The sequence below is a fragment of the Crinia signifera genome, chromosome 1 (assembly GCF_055691185.1).
Source record: "Crinia signifera chromosome 1, ASM5569118v1, whole genome shotgun sequence".
NCBI lineage: Eukaryota > Metazoa > Chordata > Amphibia > Anura > Myobatrachidae > Crinia > Crinia signifera.
This window is the reverse complement of record NC_139217.1, coordinates 75,121,567-75,140,505: the sequence shown is the minus strand read 5'-3', so window position 1 is coordinate 75,140,505 and position 18,939 is coordinate 75,121,567. Positions and strand designations below refer to the sequence as shown.

The window sequence follows — 18,939 nt, the reverse complement described above, 5'->3', positions numbered from 1 at the left end:
ATCACGCATATGGTTTAATATATCGTCTAATGCAGGGGTTCTTAAGCTACTTTGCTCTGGGACCCCATCAGACTGCAAAAATTTTGTTACAGGACCTCAGCAAATTACCACAGAATGGCCGCCACTTATGTGGTCAGTAGAAGGCACATGCACGGCAGCATTGTGTAGGCAAAAAATAAAGGTTGTGACCCACTTGAGGACACACATTTTCAGAAGAAGAATGTACACTGAAAATAAGTTTGTAGCAGATATGGTCTTTCAATTTTTTTTTTGCAAATACATTTTTATTGAGTTTTAAAAGGAATTGACACAAATTGAGGACTTTATGTGTACAACGATCAAAGAAACATAAATTTCATAAAGTTAAATCCTCACTAACAGTTTTCTGTCTAATGTATTTGCATGCGTATACCTTAAGCAATCCGACAGAAAAGTCTAAATATAAACCAAAATAGCATGGTGATTGTCAGACAGGAAAGAGGAGGCATAACCAAGAAGAGAAAAGAAAGAGACAGGCATAAGAGAAAAAATAAGGGAAAAAAGGGCGGTGTCCCCCTAAATATCCAAATATTTGAAAGTAGTTGTATTTATAAGGTATAAACAGTTATTGAGTTAAAGTAATGGGCCCCATACATCAGCAATTAATTGTGACAAACCTCAGAAATGGAGTTGATTGCCACAATTAATTTTAGATGTGTGGGCTCCCCCTTTTGGCAATCCCAATAAAAAATTAATAGGGATCGCCAATCGATTGCTTAATCAGATTTTTAAACATGCTTAATAATCTGGTATTATCTGTGGATCTTTTTTATATGTGTGGGCATTCCCAACTCGTCTTCATCTATTTACATTATGAAAAGCTGAAATGACAAATCGATTGGGCAATTTCCAGATATGAAGATGCAATCTTTAGATGGAAAAATCTGCCGATTACTGAAATAAATCTGTAATGTGTGGGCAAGTCAAATCGATTGTAGAATCCATTTATCTGGCCAAAAAATCCCTGGATCTGGAAATCTATTAATTGTGATTGCTGATGTATGGGGCCCATAACGCTCTATAATGTTCTGATTCCTTAAAGATCAACCAGGGCAACCAGGTTGTGAAGAAGGTTGTGTGTTTAGAGTCTAATGAGGAAATGAGATCGTCCATGCTCATGTAATGGTCTACTCGATTGCACCACTCTTGCATGGATGGAGGAGAGCAAGATTTCCAATGCACTGGAATCACTGCTTTAGCTGCACTGAGCAGATGACGTAATTTGGTGTTTTTATATGATGAATAAGGCATATGAGTAAGGTTAAGCAGCCAAAAACTAGCACTAAAGGGGAGGTCATCCTGTAGGATAATACTAGCAGTGTGAATTACTGATTTCCAGTAGGGTTTAATGATGTGACAGTCCCACCAAATGTGTAGGAGCATACCTGGCTCAGTTCCACATTGCCAACATAGATTTGAGTCCCCCGAGTACATTTTTGCTAATAGACTGGGACAACGGTACCATCTTGTGAGCACTTTATAATGGGTTTCCGTTGTTAACACATTTAAAGAAGAGGAAAAAGTGTTTCTCAAAATCTCAGACCAGTCCTCCTCCCCTATTGAGCCCTGTAAGTCCCCTTCCCAATCTAACAAACTTTGGTTTAGATGGGAATAATTTGTCAATAATTAGTTTGTAAATGATTGAAAGAGAGTGACAAGGGTAGGTGTCTCAGCTGTGCAAAGTTTTTCAAATGGTGTGACGGCTCTCAGAGGTTTTGTTGCAGAACATATAATTGAGAGGAAGTGTTTGATTTGTAGTTATTTCCAAATCTCTTTGTTTGGTAATTCACAGCCTTTCTGAATATCTGGAAAACTCTGAATGCCCGAGAAGCCGACCAGGTGAGCCAGTTGGGTAATTGCCTCGCTACGCCAGGGTCGAAACAAAGACTGCAACCCGGGGGAAATTCTGGATAACCAAACAAAGACGTAAGCAGGGAAGGGGAGGGTGAGATAAGAGATAGTGGGCACATGCGTTTCCAACAAGCAAACATCGGGCCAGTAAGTGGGTGTGAGCTGTAAAAAGGTTTATTATGCCATGGGAGATCAGAATGATAAAATGGGACGGAATTTAATTCTATATCCACCCACTGTTTTCTGTGTGATGTGCTACACCAATCCTAGTATCCTAGTCAAAAGGATTGCATTGTAGTATGTAAAAAAAGTGAGGTAGTTGGAGTCCCCCCGCATACTTTCTTTTAAACAGAATCTCGTGCTTAAACCTTGGTCTGCGCCCTGCCCAAATATAGTCTCGGATTTTATGCTGAAGAGCCAAAAACCAAGACCGGGGGACGCTAATTGGGAGGGTTTGAAGGACATAAAGTATTCTGAGGAGTATATTCATTTTGACCACTCCAATGCGTCCCAGCCACAAAATCCTCTTTGACCCCCAAGTGGAGAGGTCTAATTGCAGTTTAGAAGTAAGGGAGGAAAGTTGCAAGTATATATTTGAGAAATATTTCTAGTTAAGTTTACCCCCAGATATTTAAGGTGGGTGGGATGCCAAGAAAAGGGGGAGGAAGGTCTTTCAATTTTTTTAAATAATAAAATATGAAACATTAATAATTTTGCTAAAAAAAATTGTATGGCTAGAATAGATTAATTCACCATACCTCCCTGCATCACATCTTACCCATAAAAGTAACTTTCTCCTAAAGTAGGTCTCCGGAAAGCACGGCAGTAGTTGATGGTATATGTAACCCGCTTCAGTACAGTATTTTGTTTTTAAGCATTGCGATTCAAAAACAAAACATAACACATTAAAACAACATAAGAACAGTGTGTGTGTGTATATATATATATATATATACACACACATAGCTATATATATATATATATATATATATATATATATATATATATACATACATACATACATACATACACACACACACACACACACACACACACACACACACACACACACACACACACACACACACACACACACCCTCCTGCAGCTACATAGGGCGAGCACCTACATATTTCTCAACTGCAATAAATCACTCCATCAATGTGAAGGTTACAAGCTTTTAGGCTTTATTAGTCCCTTCATCAGGCAGCAATAGACTATTGCTGCCTGATGAAGGGCCTAATAAAGTCTGAAAGCTGGTCCCTGATGACGGGAGAGAACTTCCGAAACATGTTGGAGGAATAAAGATACCACTTGTTTTCACAAAGAAGCCTTCTGAGTGCCGCTTTATCTGATAGATAGAGATATATATATATCTATATATATATCTATATCTGTATTTCCTCAATTCCTTGTGTCCATTTCGTACCAGTATTGTTTTTAGGAGTGTGGTATGACTGGCTGACCGTCAGGATACTGACGGTCAGTAAACAGACATCGGAATCGTGGCCACCAGTACGAGAGGGGCGAGCACAAAAAAGTCCCTTTCAGGCTCACAGCGCTTGTCACAGGTTCTATTCTCCCTCTATGGGGGCCGTGGACCCACATGAGGGAGAGTAGCCCATGTTGGTCGGAATCCTGACCATTTGCCATTCATCCAGCACCCCTTTTTTTTAGTTGTGACTTGTGGTGCAATCAGTGCAGAAAGAATGTGTGTGAGCTGTCAAAACAGCATAGCTTCAGATACACCAAATTAGTAAATATAATCCTTAAAACTTACTGTGCTATACATCCACATCACCACAGGTTATAATCATATATGATCCTCTCTCATGGATATCAATAGTCCCCTGTGAACTTCAGGGACTCTTAAAACCATAGGAATGCAGTCCGGCTGTTTCTCTACAGAAATAGTCACATGTGCTTTGGGGGTGTGGTATGGTGGGCCGAAAGTCCAGATTCCGATGGTCATTATGCAGACATCAGAATCCCGACCATTGGTACTCCAACAGGGGGGGGGGGGGGGTGCGAACGCAAAGTCATCCTTTGTGGTCTTGTTGCGCTTGCTACAGGTTCTATTTTCCCCTCTATGGGGGCCGTGGACCCACACAAGGGAGAGTAGCCACTATAAGTCGGAATCTCTGGCATTTAAACAGTTGGGATTCCAATGTCAGTGTACGGACCGTCGGTCCGTCATCCGGCACCTGTGCTTTGAAGGCCAAGGTTGGGAAAACTAACTTAAATCAATTTGGCATACAAATAGAAATGCAATCAAGAACATTTTACTTATGTATGGATTTAGTGTTTCCTATTTAATGAAATAAAATCTAAACATACACCTTCACACCCTCCCCATATACAATTCACTTGCATTGCGCACACAAAAACACACACAAATAGCTTATTAGAATTACTTTTATTATTTAAAAAATAGCAATAAAATAATCCATTTTACAAAACAAGTATATTACATCAAATATAAACCATTTTACAGAATTGTAAAAATAGAAATACAAAAACACAATGTATGGCTGGTACAGCACCAGGTTCAAAAGCTTATTAGGCATGTGACCAATGTCAGGAACAAAAATATTCTTAATGCCTGTCTTTTAATGAACAGAAGAAGAACAGAGCTGCTAGCTTTTGTACTTTCATTAACTTAACTATTTTTCTACTTTAAGATTAAAAGACCATACACAAAAACTGTACACGTAAAAAAAAAAAACAATCAATAAAAATAAAAGTCTGTTCACAATAAATTATTCTCTGTACATTTGTTCACATGCCAGAAAACTGGCAACCTAACTCTGGACAAAACTAATAACAAAAAGGTAATGCGTTTTCAAGCATTTCAATACTGACGTTTTTCCCATATGTAAATCAGCAGTAAGCACCAGAGTTTGAGGCTGTGTTTCAGTTCATTTTATAATAACAATATCTCAAATTGCCAAATAAACTTTATATGTACACACGTCTATCGGCTTACTGTAATGTGATAAAAATATATATTACCACCATCTGCTACATAAAATTTTAAAAAGTCATTTTAGTTTTAGTGTGTTACAAGAACAGTTAATTTTTCTGACTGGAGATAAATATCTGAGCAAGTCTACTAGCTACCCAAAGCAGAGACAGCGACTCTGTGTGCTAATCTTCCTGAGAAAGCGTAATGTGATTTCACCAGGAAACAGTGATGTCATCAAGGTGATTCCTTAGCAACAGGCTAATTAGAGGTTTAGCGAGAGTTGGCTCTAGGCAAAGGCAGCTATGCAAATGTCTAGGGCCCGCTCAGCTTTACCGTGGTGGTTTGCAGAGCAAGGAGACTGGCAGGCACTGACAGGCAGGCAGCCATGGATAAAACAGACTGACCGGTCAATGAAGCGAGCAGCGAGACGAGATCTCCTGCCTGCTTCACTGACCTGACAGTATCCTGCCCGCCAGTGCCTCCATGTCCTCAATGACTGATACAAGGGTTGGTGTGGTTCATGGCACCTGCTGCGCTCTCTATTACCCTGGGGCCAACTTACAGCCAAGGATGGGGGGTCTAGTGAGCATCTATTGGTGTAAATATGATGTGTGTGTGTGTGCGCGTGCCTGCATATTTATATACAGTTTTCTTATCTTTTAATTTCTATACTGCTAACGTAAAATTTGATGAATCATTATTAGACTGGTGCTTAGTGTGTGGCATATGTGTAAGGGGCATTACTGTGTGGTACTGTGTGTATAAGGGGAGCTATTATTGTGTGGCACTATGTTTATATGTTTCACTACTGTGTGGGGTAATCTGAATAATGGTACCTATGTAAAATATGGGCGGTGGGGATGACAATGCTCTTGGCAAGGGCACCAAAATTAGGGTGGCTAAGGGTGAGGGATGTTGCTGGCTCCTGCTGTGATCAGTACTGCGAAGTGATGGGTCAGAGAAGGAACAGTGATGCTCACCAGCCAAAATCTTACTTGAAGTATCAAACTGGTTACAACTGGCTATTTGGTCCATACTTTATTTTCGGCTGCTGCCTGGGTTAAGGGAATACGTAACTGCTGTAAAACAAACAATCTGTAGTTTTTTTTACAAATACCCCTTTCACACCAGAAGCAAATTACTGGGTTAAAGATTTTGGTACTTATGTATTATCTGGGCTCCCATGTTAAATGCACCCCATTTTTTCATACCCCTACTATCCAACTACGCATGGAGTTGATTTTATATAGTGTGGCGAGCGCAGCGAGCCACCGTGCCCGAAGCGTGCGAGCGCAGCGAGCCCCGCGAGGGGACGCGGTCTCATAAGAAAAACGGGAGCCCAGATATTACATAAGTACCAAGATTTTCAACCCGGGAATTTGCTGAAAAACCCAGGTTTTTCTTTGGTGTGAATGAGTCAGCATGGGTCTTTAAATCCAAGCATTACGAACCTGCTCTTGACCCCCAGAGTGCAAAGATTTAAGACCTGTGTTGACCCTTTCACACCACAGAAAAACCTGGGTTTTTCAACAAATTCCCGGGATGAAAATCTTTAACTCAGTAATTTGTGGGTGGTGTGAATTGGGGTCAGGCTGCACCCGGCAAAATGACTCTGTACTCAAAAATGTCGGGTTAATGCAGGGCGGCCGGTGTGAAAGGGGTATAAGTTGTAGCATACCCACTAAGATGCAATTATTACCAACAGTAAAACAAGGATAGTAGTATTAAAATTCAGGAGGTAGTAATAATTGAAAGAAAACTAAAATAGTAGTTCTGTTACTTTAGCACAGAGGTGTTTCACCAACATAAGGGCAGGTAGCTATTTGGGGTTTTAAAACAACAGACATGAAAATGAAGCCTATAAAAAGAGTAGGGGTAAATTTACTATAGTGTTCCCGCTAGGCTGTTTTAGCGGGGCGCTGCGCCCTGCCCGATTTTTAAATGGCAAAATGCGCCCTGCCCCGCTAGCAGCGCCCCGATAAAACAGCCTGGTGCCTGCCCCGACGGTGTTCATGGGGAAGCACAGCACTGCCTTAAACGGCGATTCCTGGTACTTCCCCGGCAGCACGGCAATTTCGTCGGGGCCGGGCACGCCCCCTTTAGTGATGTGGTCCGCCCCCTTGCAGCGGCGCCCTGCCCGCCCGCATTTCTAGAAGAAACACTATACTAAAGCTTCTAAAAGTAAAAAGTGAGGTTGTTGCCCATAGCAACCTATCCGATTCAGGCTACCATTTCTCTGTTGCATCTTACAAAATAATAGACACAATCTGATTGCTTGCCATTGGCAATTTTCAATTTTAGAAGGTTTAGCAAAATTTACCCCTAGGAGCTAAAGCCCCTGACACAGGAAGTAGCTCTATTATGTCACTGGTCCTCAAACTCAAACATATTTCCATGAACAATATTTCAGATAACAAAATGTACGGAAAACCTTAAGGTTGCCATGCACTACTGCGATGTACAACATGTGACCCTGTCCCCCACCCCTGGGAAGGGGGGCCGAATTGGAGGTCAGGTGGGCAGCAGGTCCGACCTCTGGCTCAGTTATTATCACTTATTTTATCAAATAGTGCACATTTTTGTATTCATATTGGGAAAATTAAAAACTTCTCTTCAACCTAAAATGTGATCTATTTTGGAGGGAGGTAAAACAATGCAAATCAACCAAAATAGCATAACATGGCCTGGAACATTCTAATTAAAACCCACAAATCAACCTGCATCTATCTATCTTTGTTACTGCATAACAGTTCTTACTACAAAACATGGAGTATGAAACCTTGTATTGATATTTGAAAGTACATTTTGTTAATGAATTAGCCTAAAAAAAAAACTATTAAATATTTAGTAAAAATTTATAATGTCCAGTTCAGCCAGTAAGGTTATTTTCAATAACCAGCACCATAAGTTTAGTTTTTAAAAACACAAAAAGAGAATATTCGGCAGGCACTTAATAGGGATTCACTTAAGTAACTGTAGAGGGAAGAGGAGTAGGACAAAAATAAGCTCTGTAATAAACATAATGAGCTCCATTAAAACTAACATTGTCAGGCAATAAAAACACCATGGGGTATAGTCACAACAGCAGTGGCTATGACCGCTGACAGTTAAATCATCAATAGTGACTATAGTTTTGCATGGATTACTATTACGGATTTAAATCCAGTGGTCAAGGCGGACCATAACCGGCAGCATTGAGAACCCTCTGTTTAGTAGGTATGACCCCATCTCTTTTTTCTGGTCTACATACCAGAGATATTTCTTAATCAGCTTAGAGCTTTCTTTGCTGAGAATCCTTTCCCTTTAAGCATCCACACAACATAACAATAGCTTAAAAGAAAATATTGTAAACGCTAGTTTCTTTCTATTAAGCAACAATCTTGACCTTGATCCTGGTTCATTTCAGCGTGACACGAAGGACACCTGCTGTCTTTTCTTGGAATCTAAATTGAAGGCAACAACATGCAAATCATCCTTTTATAGAATAACAGGTACTGTAGGTAGACAGATCTTTAAAAAAAACACGAAGCCTGTCACTGACTCTCCAGTAGCACTACCATTATGGCAATTGTAAAGTACTGCTAAACATTAATCAAGAGCATATTAGGCACACTGTCCCAAAACAGGTCTCAACGTATCTTGACGAAGCACACAGTCCCCATCTTCAGCAAGCAAAGCTTTCAAACATTAAGGGGAAGCTGTGGGGATTTAAGTGCAAGAGTTCAGCCCTGTCCCCAAAAAAGGAGATGCCACAATGCAGTTGCCTCTAAAAAAAAGTGGGCAACCTCCGCACAGGCCCCAAATGAAAAAAAAGAAGAAAAAAAAAAGGAGGAGGTTCCTACAGTGGTAATCACAAGAGTTTTCCAGGCTATGCTTCAGTGCCCAGATCGGCAAGCCCAGAAAATTGCCGGGATTGCCGCTGTTTAGCGCCTGCAGCGCCACTGAGCTGATGGCTGAACTCCGCTTCAGTGCTGCTGGGCCACGAGTCCCCCCCCAGCCTGCAATGTGCTGTAACGTCACCAGGTTGCCGGGGGCAGGGCATCGGCTGACAGTGTGCTCAGCGGCGCTGCCCTGGGAGACAGAGAGGTTTTTTTTTTTAGTGAGCGCTCCTCCTAAAAAAAAAAACTCGCCCAGTGGGAGGCACTACGTAAAACAGAAACCCACCCCTGAAGGGGTTAAGGGGTTGGTTTCTGCTCTCTTCATTAGTTACATTGTCTGTTTTTTCCGTCCTGCTTCTTCCTACATTTCATTTTCCTGCACGTCTCGATGCTTTGGACCATTCCGTCCTGCCCGATGTTGTTCCGATTTAGAGTCTTCTACTTTTATTTCTATTTATGAAACTGCTGTTGACCTTCCTTACTAAGTTCGTTAGAGTTTTAGCGGGGTCGCATATGCGCAAATTCATGGTCATGCTAGTCGCAGGTACGAGGAGTATGGACACATCTGTCTTTTCTTTCAAAAGGCTTAAATGCCTTCACAGACAGGTGACCACGCTACTGACTTACATGGAATGGTACTTGCTATACTGTACATGCAACTAGCCCCATTGGATGAATATTTAGAAAAAAACATAAAAACTGAAGTTTATATTTTAGGACATATGTTTGGTTTGGTTCATATTCGTGCATTAAGTAACCTCTCGGAGTAATACTGAGCAGCCCAGCTCATCATGCATGACTCACCTGTAGTCGTGATTTGTGAGGTAATCGGTGACAGCTGGTTTAATGCGCGGTACACCTCCCTGGCTATGATTTCCTCTTCCAGTGATCACAAGAATATATGGCTTGCCTCCATTTTGCTTGAACTCTGACAAAAAAGAAACCATTACGGTTACCACACATGTGAGATGGGTAGGACACACGCTAAGTATTTTTTGATGGAATAAAAAAAGATAGCCCCTTGATTGCAATACAGTTGCACAATAGAACGCTAAAGGCCCATACACACTGACCGATTTTGAGCTGAAAGCAGCTCAACTTTGCCGTTTGAACTCCTTTCAGCACTGATACGTGCTCCCACTGGTATTACCAGCAGATGAGCGACGGGTTGGGAGGCTTTCCATAGCGTCCTACTATGGAAAGTCGTCCACACCAGGAAAAATCGCTTAGACGGGTCGAAAATCGCTCAGTGTGTTTGTACTGAGCGATTTTAAGCCCAGTGATTTTCTCCATCATCGCTGTCCACACATGCTGGGCAAAATCACCCAGTGTGTATGGACCTTAACGCTACACAGTTTTTAGTAAGGGAGTGACATGTATTTTGTATATCTAGAGACCACCCAGTGTAGAGTATTGTGGAAAAACTGGGACCCCTAGTCTGGGCTACTTAAATATTATAGATATAATAGTAGGCGGTCAATTATATTTTGTTATATTAAAAAATTATTAAACTTTTAGTTTATTGACAAATACTGTGCATTCCTATAAAAAACCCTTTCAGAACCATGGTTAATAAAAAAAAAAACAATGTACTGTATGAGCAAACCACATATGATGTGATCCAGTGCTATGGATGTCAAGAACAACAACTTTTTTTCAAAGGTTTTCGCTTAGTAAAGGATCATTCCAGTTTTCTTGTAATGACCAAGTGTCGCTGCTCCTTGCCTTCAGTACATACCTTCTGTCTTGTCTTGCAGCATCTTGCGGAACTGCTTCATAGCCTCATCCACGTGGAGCCCGTGCAAATCTAATATATTCTCCGGAAGCAAATACTCATTGGCCCTTTCAAAAATCTGAACTGCCGCTCTGTGATTCTCTTCTTTCATCTTCTGCCCATACAGATAGCCCTGATATAGGACAGATCAGAGAGAAACTCTTCAGTGCCTGAAATGCATTACATGATAATGTAGTACAGGACTGGTGCGTTTTGTGACAGGGTGACAAACCTGCTGTGCATAATAAGCCGCCACCTGCTTCATGCCCCGGTGGTGAGCTTCTGCAGCTTTCCTGTAGCTCTCCTGCTGCTTTTGCCGATAGAGGAAAGCTTCTGCCCGGAAGTCATCGTAATCTGGGTATTCCAAATCCTGGAATGACTGCACACTGATGGTGTCTTTTTCTACTTTCGCTCTCTTCAGGTATAAAAAATAAAATTAAAATAAAAACACCACACACACAACAAAAACACAATCAAGTTAACAGTTAAATAACCAAATTGTTGTAGCTTTAAGAACCACAATAAAAATAATATTAATTGTAATTACATTTGCTATTTTAATAACCATTATATGTACCTTGTCTTTAGTTTTATCAGTTGCTGAGGGCACTGCTTGCATCAAGCCTTGAGCCACAACATTCTGTACAGGGTCAGCCTCAAGAAGATAACTCAGGAACTGCTCAGTCTCCTCTAAAGAATAGCTGGGAGTCAAAAGAAAAACATAACTCTACTTAAGTCTCTGAAGGGGGTGTAGACTACAATACAGTGAGAAAGGAGGGATAGAAGTGCCACCCGGCTGCCCGCTGGAATAAATAACGCTTGCATTGTACTATCGCAGTTACTCACTACAAAATATTTTCCTTACTTGTTTTCTTTAAAGACATCCATGAGCAGGCCCTGCTCCACATGGGGGAACAATTCCAAGAGCTGTTTCTCCTTCATTTTTACAGCACAGTTTTTCCTTGGTGCAGGCTTCTTCTATAGCAAGAACATACATACGTCATTATACTACTGCCGGCGACACAATATTAACCAATACTAAGCCTTTATTTTTATTTGTGGAATGATAACATTCCATGATCCATCGATGATGATAGAATCTGATTGGTTGCTTTGGGCAACACCCCATCTTCACTAGAACTCCCATCTTATTAAATTTAACCCAATAGGGGGGTAATTCAATCCTGGACAAAAAAAAATTCCCGGTGAAAAATCTGCACTTTTCATCCATTTTTAGGGTATATTTGACTTGCCCTCTTCAAGCTCCGTGCTAGGTAAATCAGCGACTTTTTTGTGGGGCGAATCGGCAGCATGGGTGAAAACTGCCACAATCACAAATCAATCTGCCCCCTTTTGGCTGTCTGGAGATCCCAGCAGTGGCCTACACTGCGCTGACTATGTTCTGTTTATTGGGTAATTAATGTTCCCATGCGTCCTTAAGGACATTTAAGGTTTTTCATTTTAATAAAAAAATGTAATGGTATGATTAATAGTTTATTCTATTTAATAACTGTAGAGCCCTCCATACCAAATCTTCATGGGCCTGTAATGCCATTTCTTCTGACATAATCTGCCGTAATGACACTTTCTTTGTTCTCGTGTTCCACTGGTCCATGAACGGAAACAGGTCTGTTTCTCCCTGAGACACACCAATCCGATGACCAAGCAATCCTGTCTCTTGTGCCATAAGATCATCATCTAGGATGGCATCATCGTTCGGTGAGCTATCTGCAGTAAAATCAGGTTTATAAAGTAAAGATTATTTTTTGGCCTCATAGTTGCCCATGCAAAGTCAACAAGCTATAGAGCAATGGTTCTCAAACTCTGTCCCCAGGACCCCACACAGGTCACGTATTCCAGGTCACCTGGCAGGAGCACGGTGTATCACCAATTGTCACAGTTTAAGTGCTAGGTCCTGCAGAATGCCATCTGGCCAATTAGCAGCGCGTGCGCATTTCTGCACATGTGCATACGCAGGGTGCATGCACCCACGGCGAACAGACTGGCAGGGGGTGAGAAGGGGTGTTGGGCGGCCCCATTAGCATATGGGAACGCCCAGCGTTTCATAGGCGTACCCATGAGAACGCTGGGTGTTCTCATGCTTATGAGGCCATGACGCGGGTGTGGGGGACGGGTGTCACCGGATGTCAGCTGCCTGCCCATTTCCTTGCCAGCGTGCAGGCATATGTAAGTGACTTGAAAGGTTCCCCCTTCCCTGCAAATGGATGTTACTGTGTGACATCCATTCGCAAACCCCTGCGAGTGAGTCACCCTGGGTGGCGCCACCAAACCATTTGCAAGCCAGGGTTTGGTGGACTCACAACGCTGCAAATTCGCAGCCTTGTGAACCAGAATAACCCTCTGTGTGTACACATCCTAATGCTGGGTACACACTTAAAGATTTATCTCTCAAATCTGTCTGGTGGGAACAAAAATCTGGTAATGCGTGGCAGCAATTAACCGTTCTCTCCTAAATGCTAAAAAGTGGACAGATTATTCGGATAAATATGCTAAATCGTTAAAAACGTTATGTCATGTATGTTACTCATCAGTGCATCATGGTAGAGATAAAAGTCTGAGGGGTAGATTTATTAAGCTCGGTGAAGTGATCAACTGTCTGGTTTTTATCACCGGCCAATCAGCTCTTACCTGTCGTTTTTCAAGCCAAGCCTGTAGCTTTACAGGTAGGAGCTGATTGGGCAGTGATAAAAACCAGACAGTTTATCACTTCACCGAGCTTAATAAATCTGGCCCTGAAAACCAAGTTCTGCTTTACAGTACAGTCAGTAGACTGGTTGGTAGCTTATCTGGCATGGATACAGTTATATCTGGTGTGTGGTGTGGTTTACACAGTTCAGATGAGATCACTGGGCAACTGCCAGATGATCTTTTTACCTGAACTGCTCTGCTAGTACAGGGGGTGATGGGATACGGTTGTATTGTCGACAGTTATTAGGTCGACAGGTGTCTAGGGCGACACACATGCCTTAGGGCGACACACATGCCTTAGGGGGACACATGCTTTTCTCACTTTTTTTGAGCCGACATGTGCCGACAGGTGGTATTTCATGCTCTACCATCCACTAAGATGCCCGAAGCATAGCGAGCGATGCGGGAGGCTGCGGTTCACTTCCAACTGTGTCGACATTCGGGTAAAAAAAACAGTGAAAAAACCCATGTCGACCTAACGACCTGTAGACCTAACCCATGTGCCATGTCGACCTTGCCACCTGTTGACCTAATGACTGTCGACCTAAGTGTGGTCGATAAAATGATCCACACCCGATGGGATATAGACCAAAAATAATCTAAAAAGGTAGTGTTGCCCTTCAGCAAATAGAATACATAGGGAACCTTATCAGCAGCTATAGATTTCAGTAGCTACATTTGTCAATGCCCTATCACCACAGCAGGAATAACTCAGACCCTGCGTGCGGCTAGGAGTTCCTGCAATGCTAGAGAGATCTCGCACTCCACTAAGTGTTGTTTCCAGCTTCTTCTCTTAACTGGGTGTTACTGCAGCACAATGAGTAATACAGCCTCCTACAGAAAGGGGGGTGCTAGCGTCTCGTACGTGCGCTTCTGTCAGCGGATGGCGATTGGCAATAGAAACTCCATGTGTACATCTCCCACAAAGCACCAACCAATAAGCTACTGTCACAAGTTGTATTTGAAAAATGACAGGAGCTGATAGGTTGGTGCTTTACCTCTATGCACTTTTTCTCTGAGCAAGATTTGATACATTTTCACCATATTCTCGTAAGATTTATAATACTATAATACATATGGAGGACACAAGGTAGGTAAAATATACAATAATCAAATAAAGTAAAAACATAAATGCATGCCTTCAAACAGGAGCTGATATGACAATGCTTCTTGGTTGTGCCTTTCCTGAGGAGTTGGGAGAAAGAAAAAAAAAATCAATTATGGAAATGCATGACCTCAATAAGGAACAGAGAAGTCGTCACAATGACTGGTAAATTAGGGAACAATGTCAAGTAGATCCTGGTAGTAATGCTTATGATAATACATAATTTAATTTTTTTTTGTAAACATTTGTAATGTAAAACATTTCTGGTTTGTTGGAAAAGCATGCCAGTGCAAATATTTATCGCTCAGAGTAGGTCCTTTAAAATCATGAACAAAAGCTAAAAACTCAGTGTTTTCTCTATTATTTCTATGCATACTGATATTTTATCGCTATTTAGTCCTGCACATGCGCGTTGCGTGATCAGCAATCCATGCTGTATTAGGCCCAGTATGCAATATATAATGTATTGGGCATTTGGACCCAAAACCTCCACAATGCCAGGCGTGGGGTCATACGATGTCAGCTGCCCACCCAAAGCAGGCATCGACACACGCCCAGCGTTTCTAGAAGCATGGCCATTGTTTTTGTGGGCACGCCCATGAAACGCTGTACAGTCCCCTGCATTGGCCCCCTGCCCTACCATCCTGGAGCGACCGCCCCCGTCAAGTGTAAAACTTGGCAAAGGCTTCTGGTCCGGGGGTTTGCACATGCACGCATACGTATATCCCCTGGATGGGGGAGCAAATTCGGCATGCAATGAGCAGGTCTGAATTATCCCTTTAATACACCATCTGGCACAATTGAGTCCTGTGCAACATTTTACCGAATGTGTCTTTATCACACCAAAATTCAGCTAGGTTGCATCAGGAGATTCATTTGATATACGACACGATATGTATAATACACATATGCAAAAATGAATCTTCCTATAATCACTGGTAGCACTATTTCAACATGTACAACTCCTGCGCATGTACTAACCATAATGGATTCTTTCCACATCTTGTGTATAGATTTCGCTAATTGCAGATCTACGGGGACCACACAATCCTCAATAGTTAATGAGCCTGGCAGAAGCAAAACAGAGTTGATGAACGATCAGGTACTGTAGTTAGAATAAGTACTGATCCAAGCTCCAGCAATCCTCACTGTATACAATCAGCTTTCATTATATCCATTGTGCAGATATGTTCATTAGCATGTTTAATAAAGGTAATTTTTATTATTGACATTAAACATTTTAACCCTGTTTGTGAAGGACTTTTGCAGTGTAAAGGGTAAATTTACTCAAGCTTCTAAAAATGATGTTGGCCATAGCAACCAATCAGAATGTGCCTATAAATTTCTATGCTGTAATAGAGAAATGACAGACAGAATCTGATTGGTTGCTATGGGCAACATCAACATCAACCTTTATTTAAAAAGACTAGGGGCAGTATTCAATCCCCATGCCGCTATTTCTGACGGGAGAAATAGCAGCGGGTGCCTATTCAATGCTGTCTTTCCCGGCAGCACTGAAGAGGCATCTCGTCAGAACGGAGCCGACTTTAAAAGCAGTCGGGCCCGTTTTGCCGAGAACGGCTGTGGATTGTTGAGATCACGGCGGTATCTTGACAATCCAGTCCGTTTTGGCGGACGCGCCCCCTTTTCACCATTCAGAAGGCGGGACAATGAATACCGCCTGCCCAATCACAGGAAAACAAAACTAAAATGGGCCAGGGTCCTGACTGTTGGGTCAGTCAGGACCGGGATTGAATACGCCTCTAGGCGTAAATTTGTAAACAAAGTTTAGAAACTAATAAGATAAACAAGACATTCCGACAGTTGGAATCCAAGATTAATTAAGATAAAAATGAGCTACAATGCAGCTCCTGGGACTATTCAATTACAAAAGTGGTAATCCATAGCTCCAGGTACTAATCCAAAAACGTAGGGGATAAAGTGCATTGGCCCCAGATTTACAGCATAAGGAAAATGGCTTGTAACGGAATAGCTAGTCATAATATTCTAAAGCTACCACCCGCTTCCTTACATGGTAAGATATAGAGGCTAATTGAATCTGGATTTTCAGCAATAACTTGAATTAACTGACTGTACAACTATAAAAGGCTTGTCCCCATCCGTTAGGTAAAGCTTAGGAGTGCCTTTAGCGAGTTAAAAAAAATGTCAATATTTGATTCCTGACACTAGCTCTAGGATTACAAGACTGTATGGTCTTTCACAGATCAGCATTATTTACCTGGATCGATTCCAACAGGACCAAACAGTTCAGTCAGCTGATAGGCAAATTCTGGAGGTAAAGACAATTCCAGGTAATCAAATTGCAAGGACTTCTTGGCCCGTGACCCAGAGTTGTTCGTTTTATTTTTGTTCTCCTCTCCAACAATATCTACAGTTTGTTCTACAGTCTTGTCAACCAACGGATCTTTCTGGTGAAGGACACACGTTTCTGGGAACATATCTGTGTTAGGAACATAGAATTCCTGAGCACTGTTACTTTTGGTTGGTATCATGCTGACAGAGGAATCTGGTGCACCAAGCTGTCCTTTTTCTAAATCAGGAGCACATGGCTTATGATCGGCAATGATGTCTGTTTCCATTTCCTTGTAAGGATGAAGACTATTTGATTCAGTGGATACTTTATGTTGATAATCATGGGTAGTATTTACTCCATTTGATGATAACACATTGCAATTTTTAAATTCTTCTGCAACAACTAGGTGCATATCATTTACAAATGTGACATTATCAGAAGCTTTCAGACTATCGTCTTTAAAACCACAATCATCCATTTTCAAGCTATCAAAAATTACTATAGAATCCTCATCAATTATCAAAGATTTGTTACTGTGTACATTGTCCTCATCATCGCCACAGATTTCTAGAGGTTTGCACTGTTCCTTCTCGCTTGTATAGTTGTCCTCCGACTGGCATTCTTCATCTTTGTAGATCTTTTCTCCAGAATCCAGAAGCAAGTTTGTTGCCCATACTATATCTTTATTGCACCTTTCAAACAAATCTTTAAGAACCTCAAAAGAAAGAGACCTAAAGAGCTTACAGAGAATATTAAGACTGTCTTCATCTCCTAGACTAATAATGTCGTCCTCTACTACAGAGGTACTTTTATGATGCACCACTCTGTATGGGATATGATCTTGAGCGTTTAAGTTGGAGTCCAACGACTTTGACTTGAACCGATTACTTTTTCCCGTCATAACTTTTATTGGGTCAACAATATCTAAGTTTTGTTTCTCTATTCTCCATGCTAGTGCAAACTCTTGAGGCTCAGTTTGGGAGGATTTGCAGAGCCCAATACTGGTTTGATCTAGGCCTACCAGCGATTCACAGACATGCTGTATCTCATTATCTTTTAATGAGCTGGAACTACCATTTGTGAAGGTTAGGGCTAATTTGCAATGCCGACCATTACGTTTGCTTGGACTGGACTTCATTTTAACATCTTCCTCAACACTTAATATGTCAACAACCTGTGCAACTAGCGAGGTCTTGTCAACATCAGCTCCATCAGATTGTAATTTCCCTTGGGCTCCCATCTCCTCTTCTTTTAGGTTTACTACGTTCTCTTCCGCACAAAGATTCCCGGTGGATGACTCAATATCGTTTTCAACTATTAGAATACTACTTTCTTTGACAGGATCATGATCAGTAGGTTCATCAATTATTTGATCCATACTATGATCTTTGGTCTTATTTTCTTCACTAGCTTCTTGTGAAGGAGGATCATGCATTTCAAGGTTTGTTTTGCCCTTTTTTTTCCTCCGTGGAGCCCTCTGTCTCATAGTTTGCTCTACGGGCCAGTCTCCAACAAAGCTTTGCAATTCTGGCCTTTCACCCAACTGCCATGAACCATATTTATCTGCAGTTAACGACTCCAAGCAGTCAGAATCCGCAGAAAACTCTATATTGTTCGCCTCCTCATCACTAATATTTAAAGCTTCTGTAAATTTAACTAAATCTCCACCGATTTCAGTTTTGTCATCTGCAGGTCTCAGATTTTCTATAACCAGCTGCGTAACATCATTTAAAATTTCAGGACCATCTTTCGACATTTCCAAGGCCAACTTTGTCTGAGATACTGCTACATCTAAGGCGGATGTATTTTCTGACTGAGCTACAGGTGCTTTAGAAACACAGATTTCTTCTTCCTTTGAATTAGGTGGTAACAAACTATCCGGCCTACAAATGAAACGGAACATCATTTTTAGTCTTTAAATGTTACATGCAATTAATCTTGGAAGCAAACAGAATAAAACATTAAGGGCCTTATTTTAGTTCACTCTTTCTGACAAAATCCTTCTTAGATGGGCAAAACCATGTGCACTGCAGGTGGGGCAGATGTAACTTGTGCAGATATAATTAGATTTGGGTGGGGTCTTACTTCAAAGTGAGATCTATATTGCAGTGTAAAAATAAAGCAGCCAGTATTTTCCCTTCACAGAAACAAAATAAGTCACCCAAATCTAATTCTCTCTGCACATTTTACATCTGCCCCCCTGCAGTGCACATGGTTTTGTCCATCTAAGAAGGATTTTGTCAGAAAGAGTGAACCAAAATAAGGCCCTAAATGACAATGGCCGCAAGGAGGAGAAATATTTTGAT

At 41.4% G+C, this 18,939-nt stretch overlaps 1 protein-coding gene across 4 annotated transcripts in view; it reads right to left on the bottom strand.

Moving 5' to 3' along the window:
• Positions 1-4,328: 4,328 nt before the first annotated feature.
• The window catches only part of N4BP2 (NEDD4 binding protein 2), a 54,148-nt gene continuing 39,537 nt past the window's right edge, over positions 4,329-18,939 (bottom strand). For 3 of the 4 annotated variants that reach the window (XM_083164352.1, XM_083164527.1, XM_083164441.1), the window contains exons 8-17: positions 16,559-18,516; positions 15,301-15,386; positions 14,354-14,399; positions 12,034-12,233; positions 11,371-11,483; positions 11,083-11,206; positions 10,738-10,920; positions 10,470-10,638; positions 9,536-9,659; positions 4,329-8,296 (exon numbers count right to left, since the gene is read on the bottom strand). In XM_083164352.1, the coding sequence (XP_083020478.1) occupies positions 8,251-8,296; positions 9,536-9,659; positions 10,470-10,638; positions 10,738-10,920; positions 11,083-11,206; positions 11,371-11,483; positions 12,034-12,233; positions 14,354-14,399; positions 15,301-15,386; positions 16,559-18,516 (3,049 nt within the window). In that variant the 3' untranslated portion in view covers positions 4,329-8,250. The remainder of the gene's footprint in view (positions 8,297-9,535; positions 9,660-10,469; positions 10,639-10,737; positions 10,921-11,082; positions 11,207-11,370; positions 11,484-12,033; positions 12,234-14,353; positions 14,400-15,300; positions 15,387-16,558; positions 18,517-18,939) is intronic. The other variant, XM_083164588.1, reaches the window with a different exon arrangement.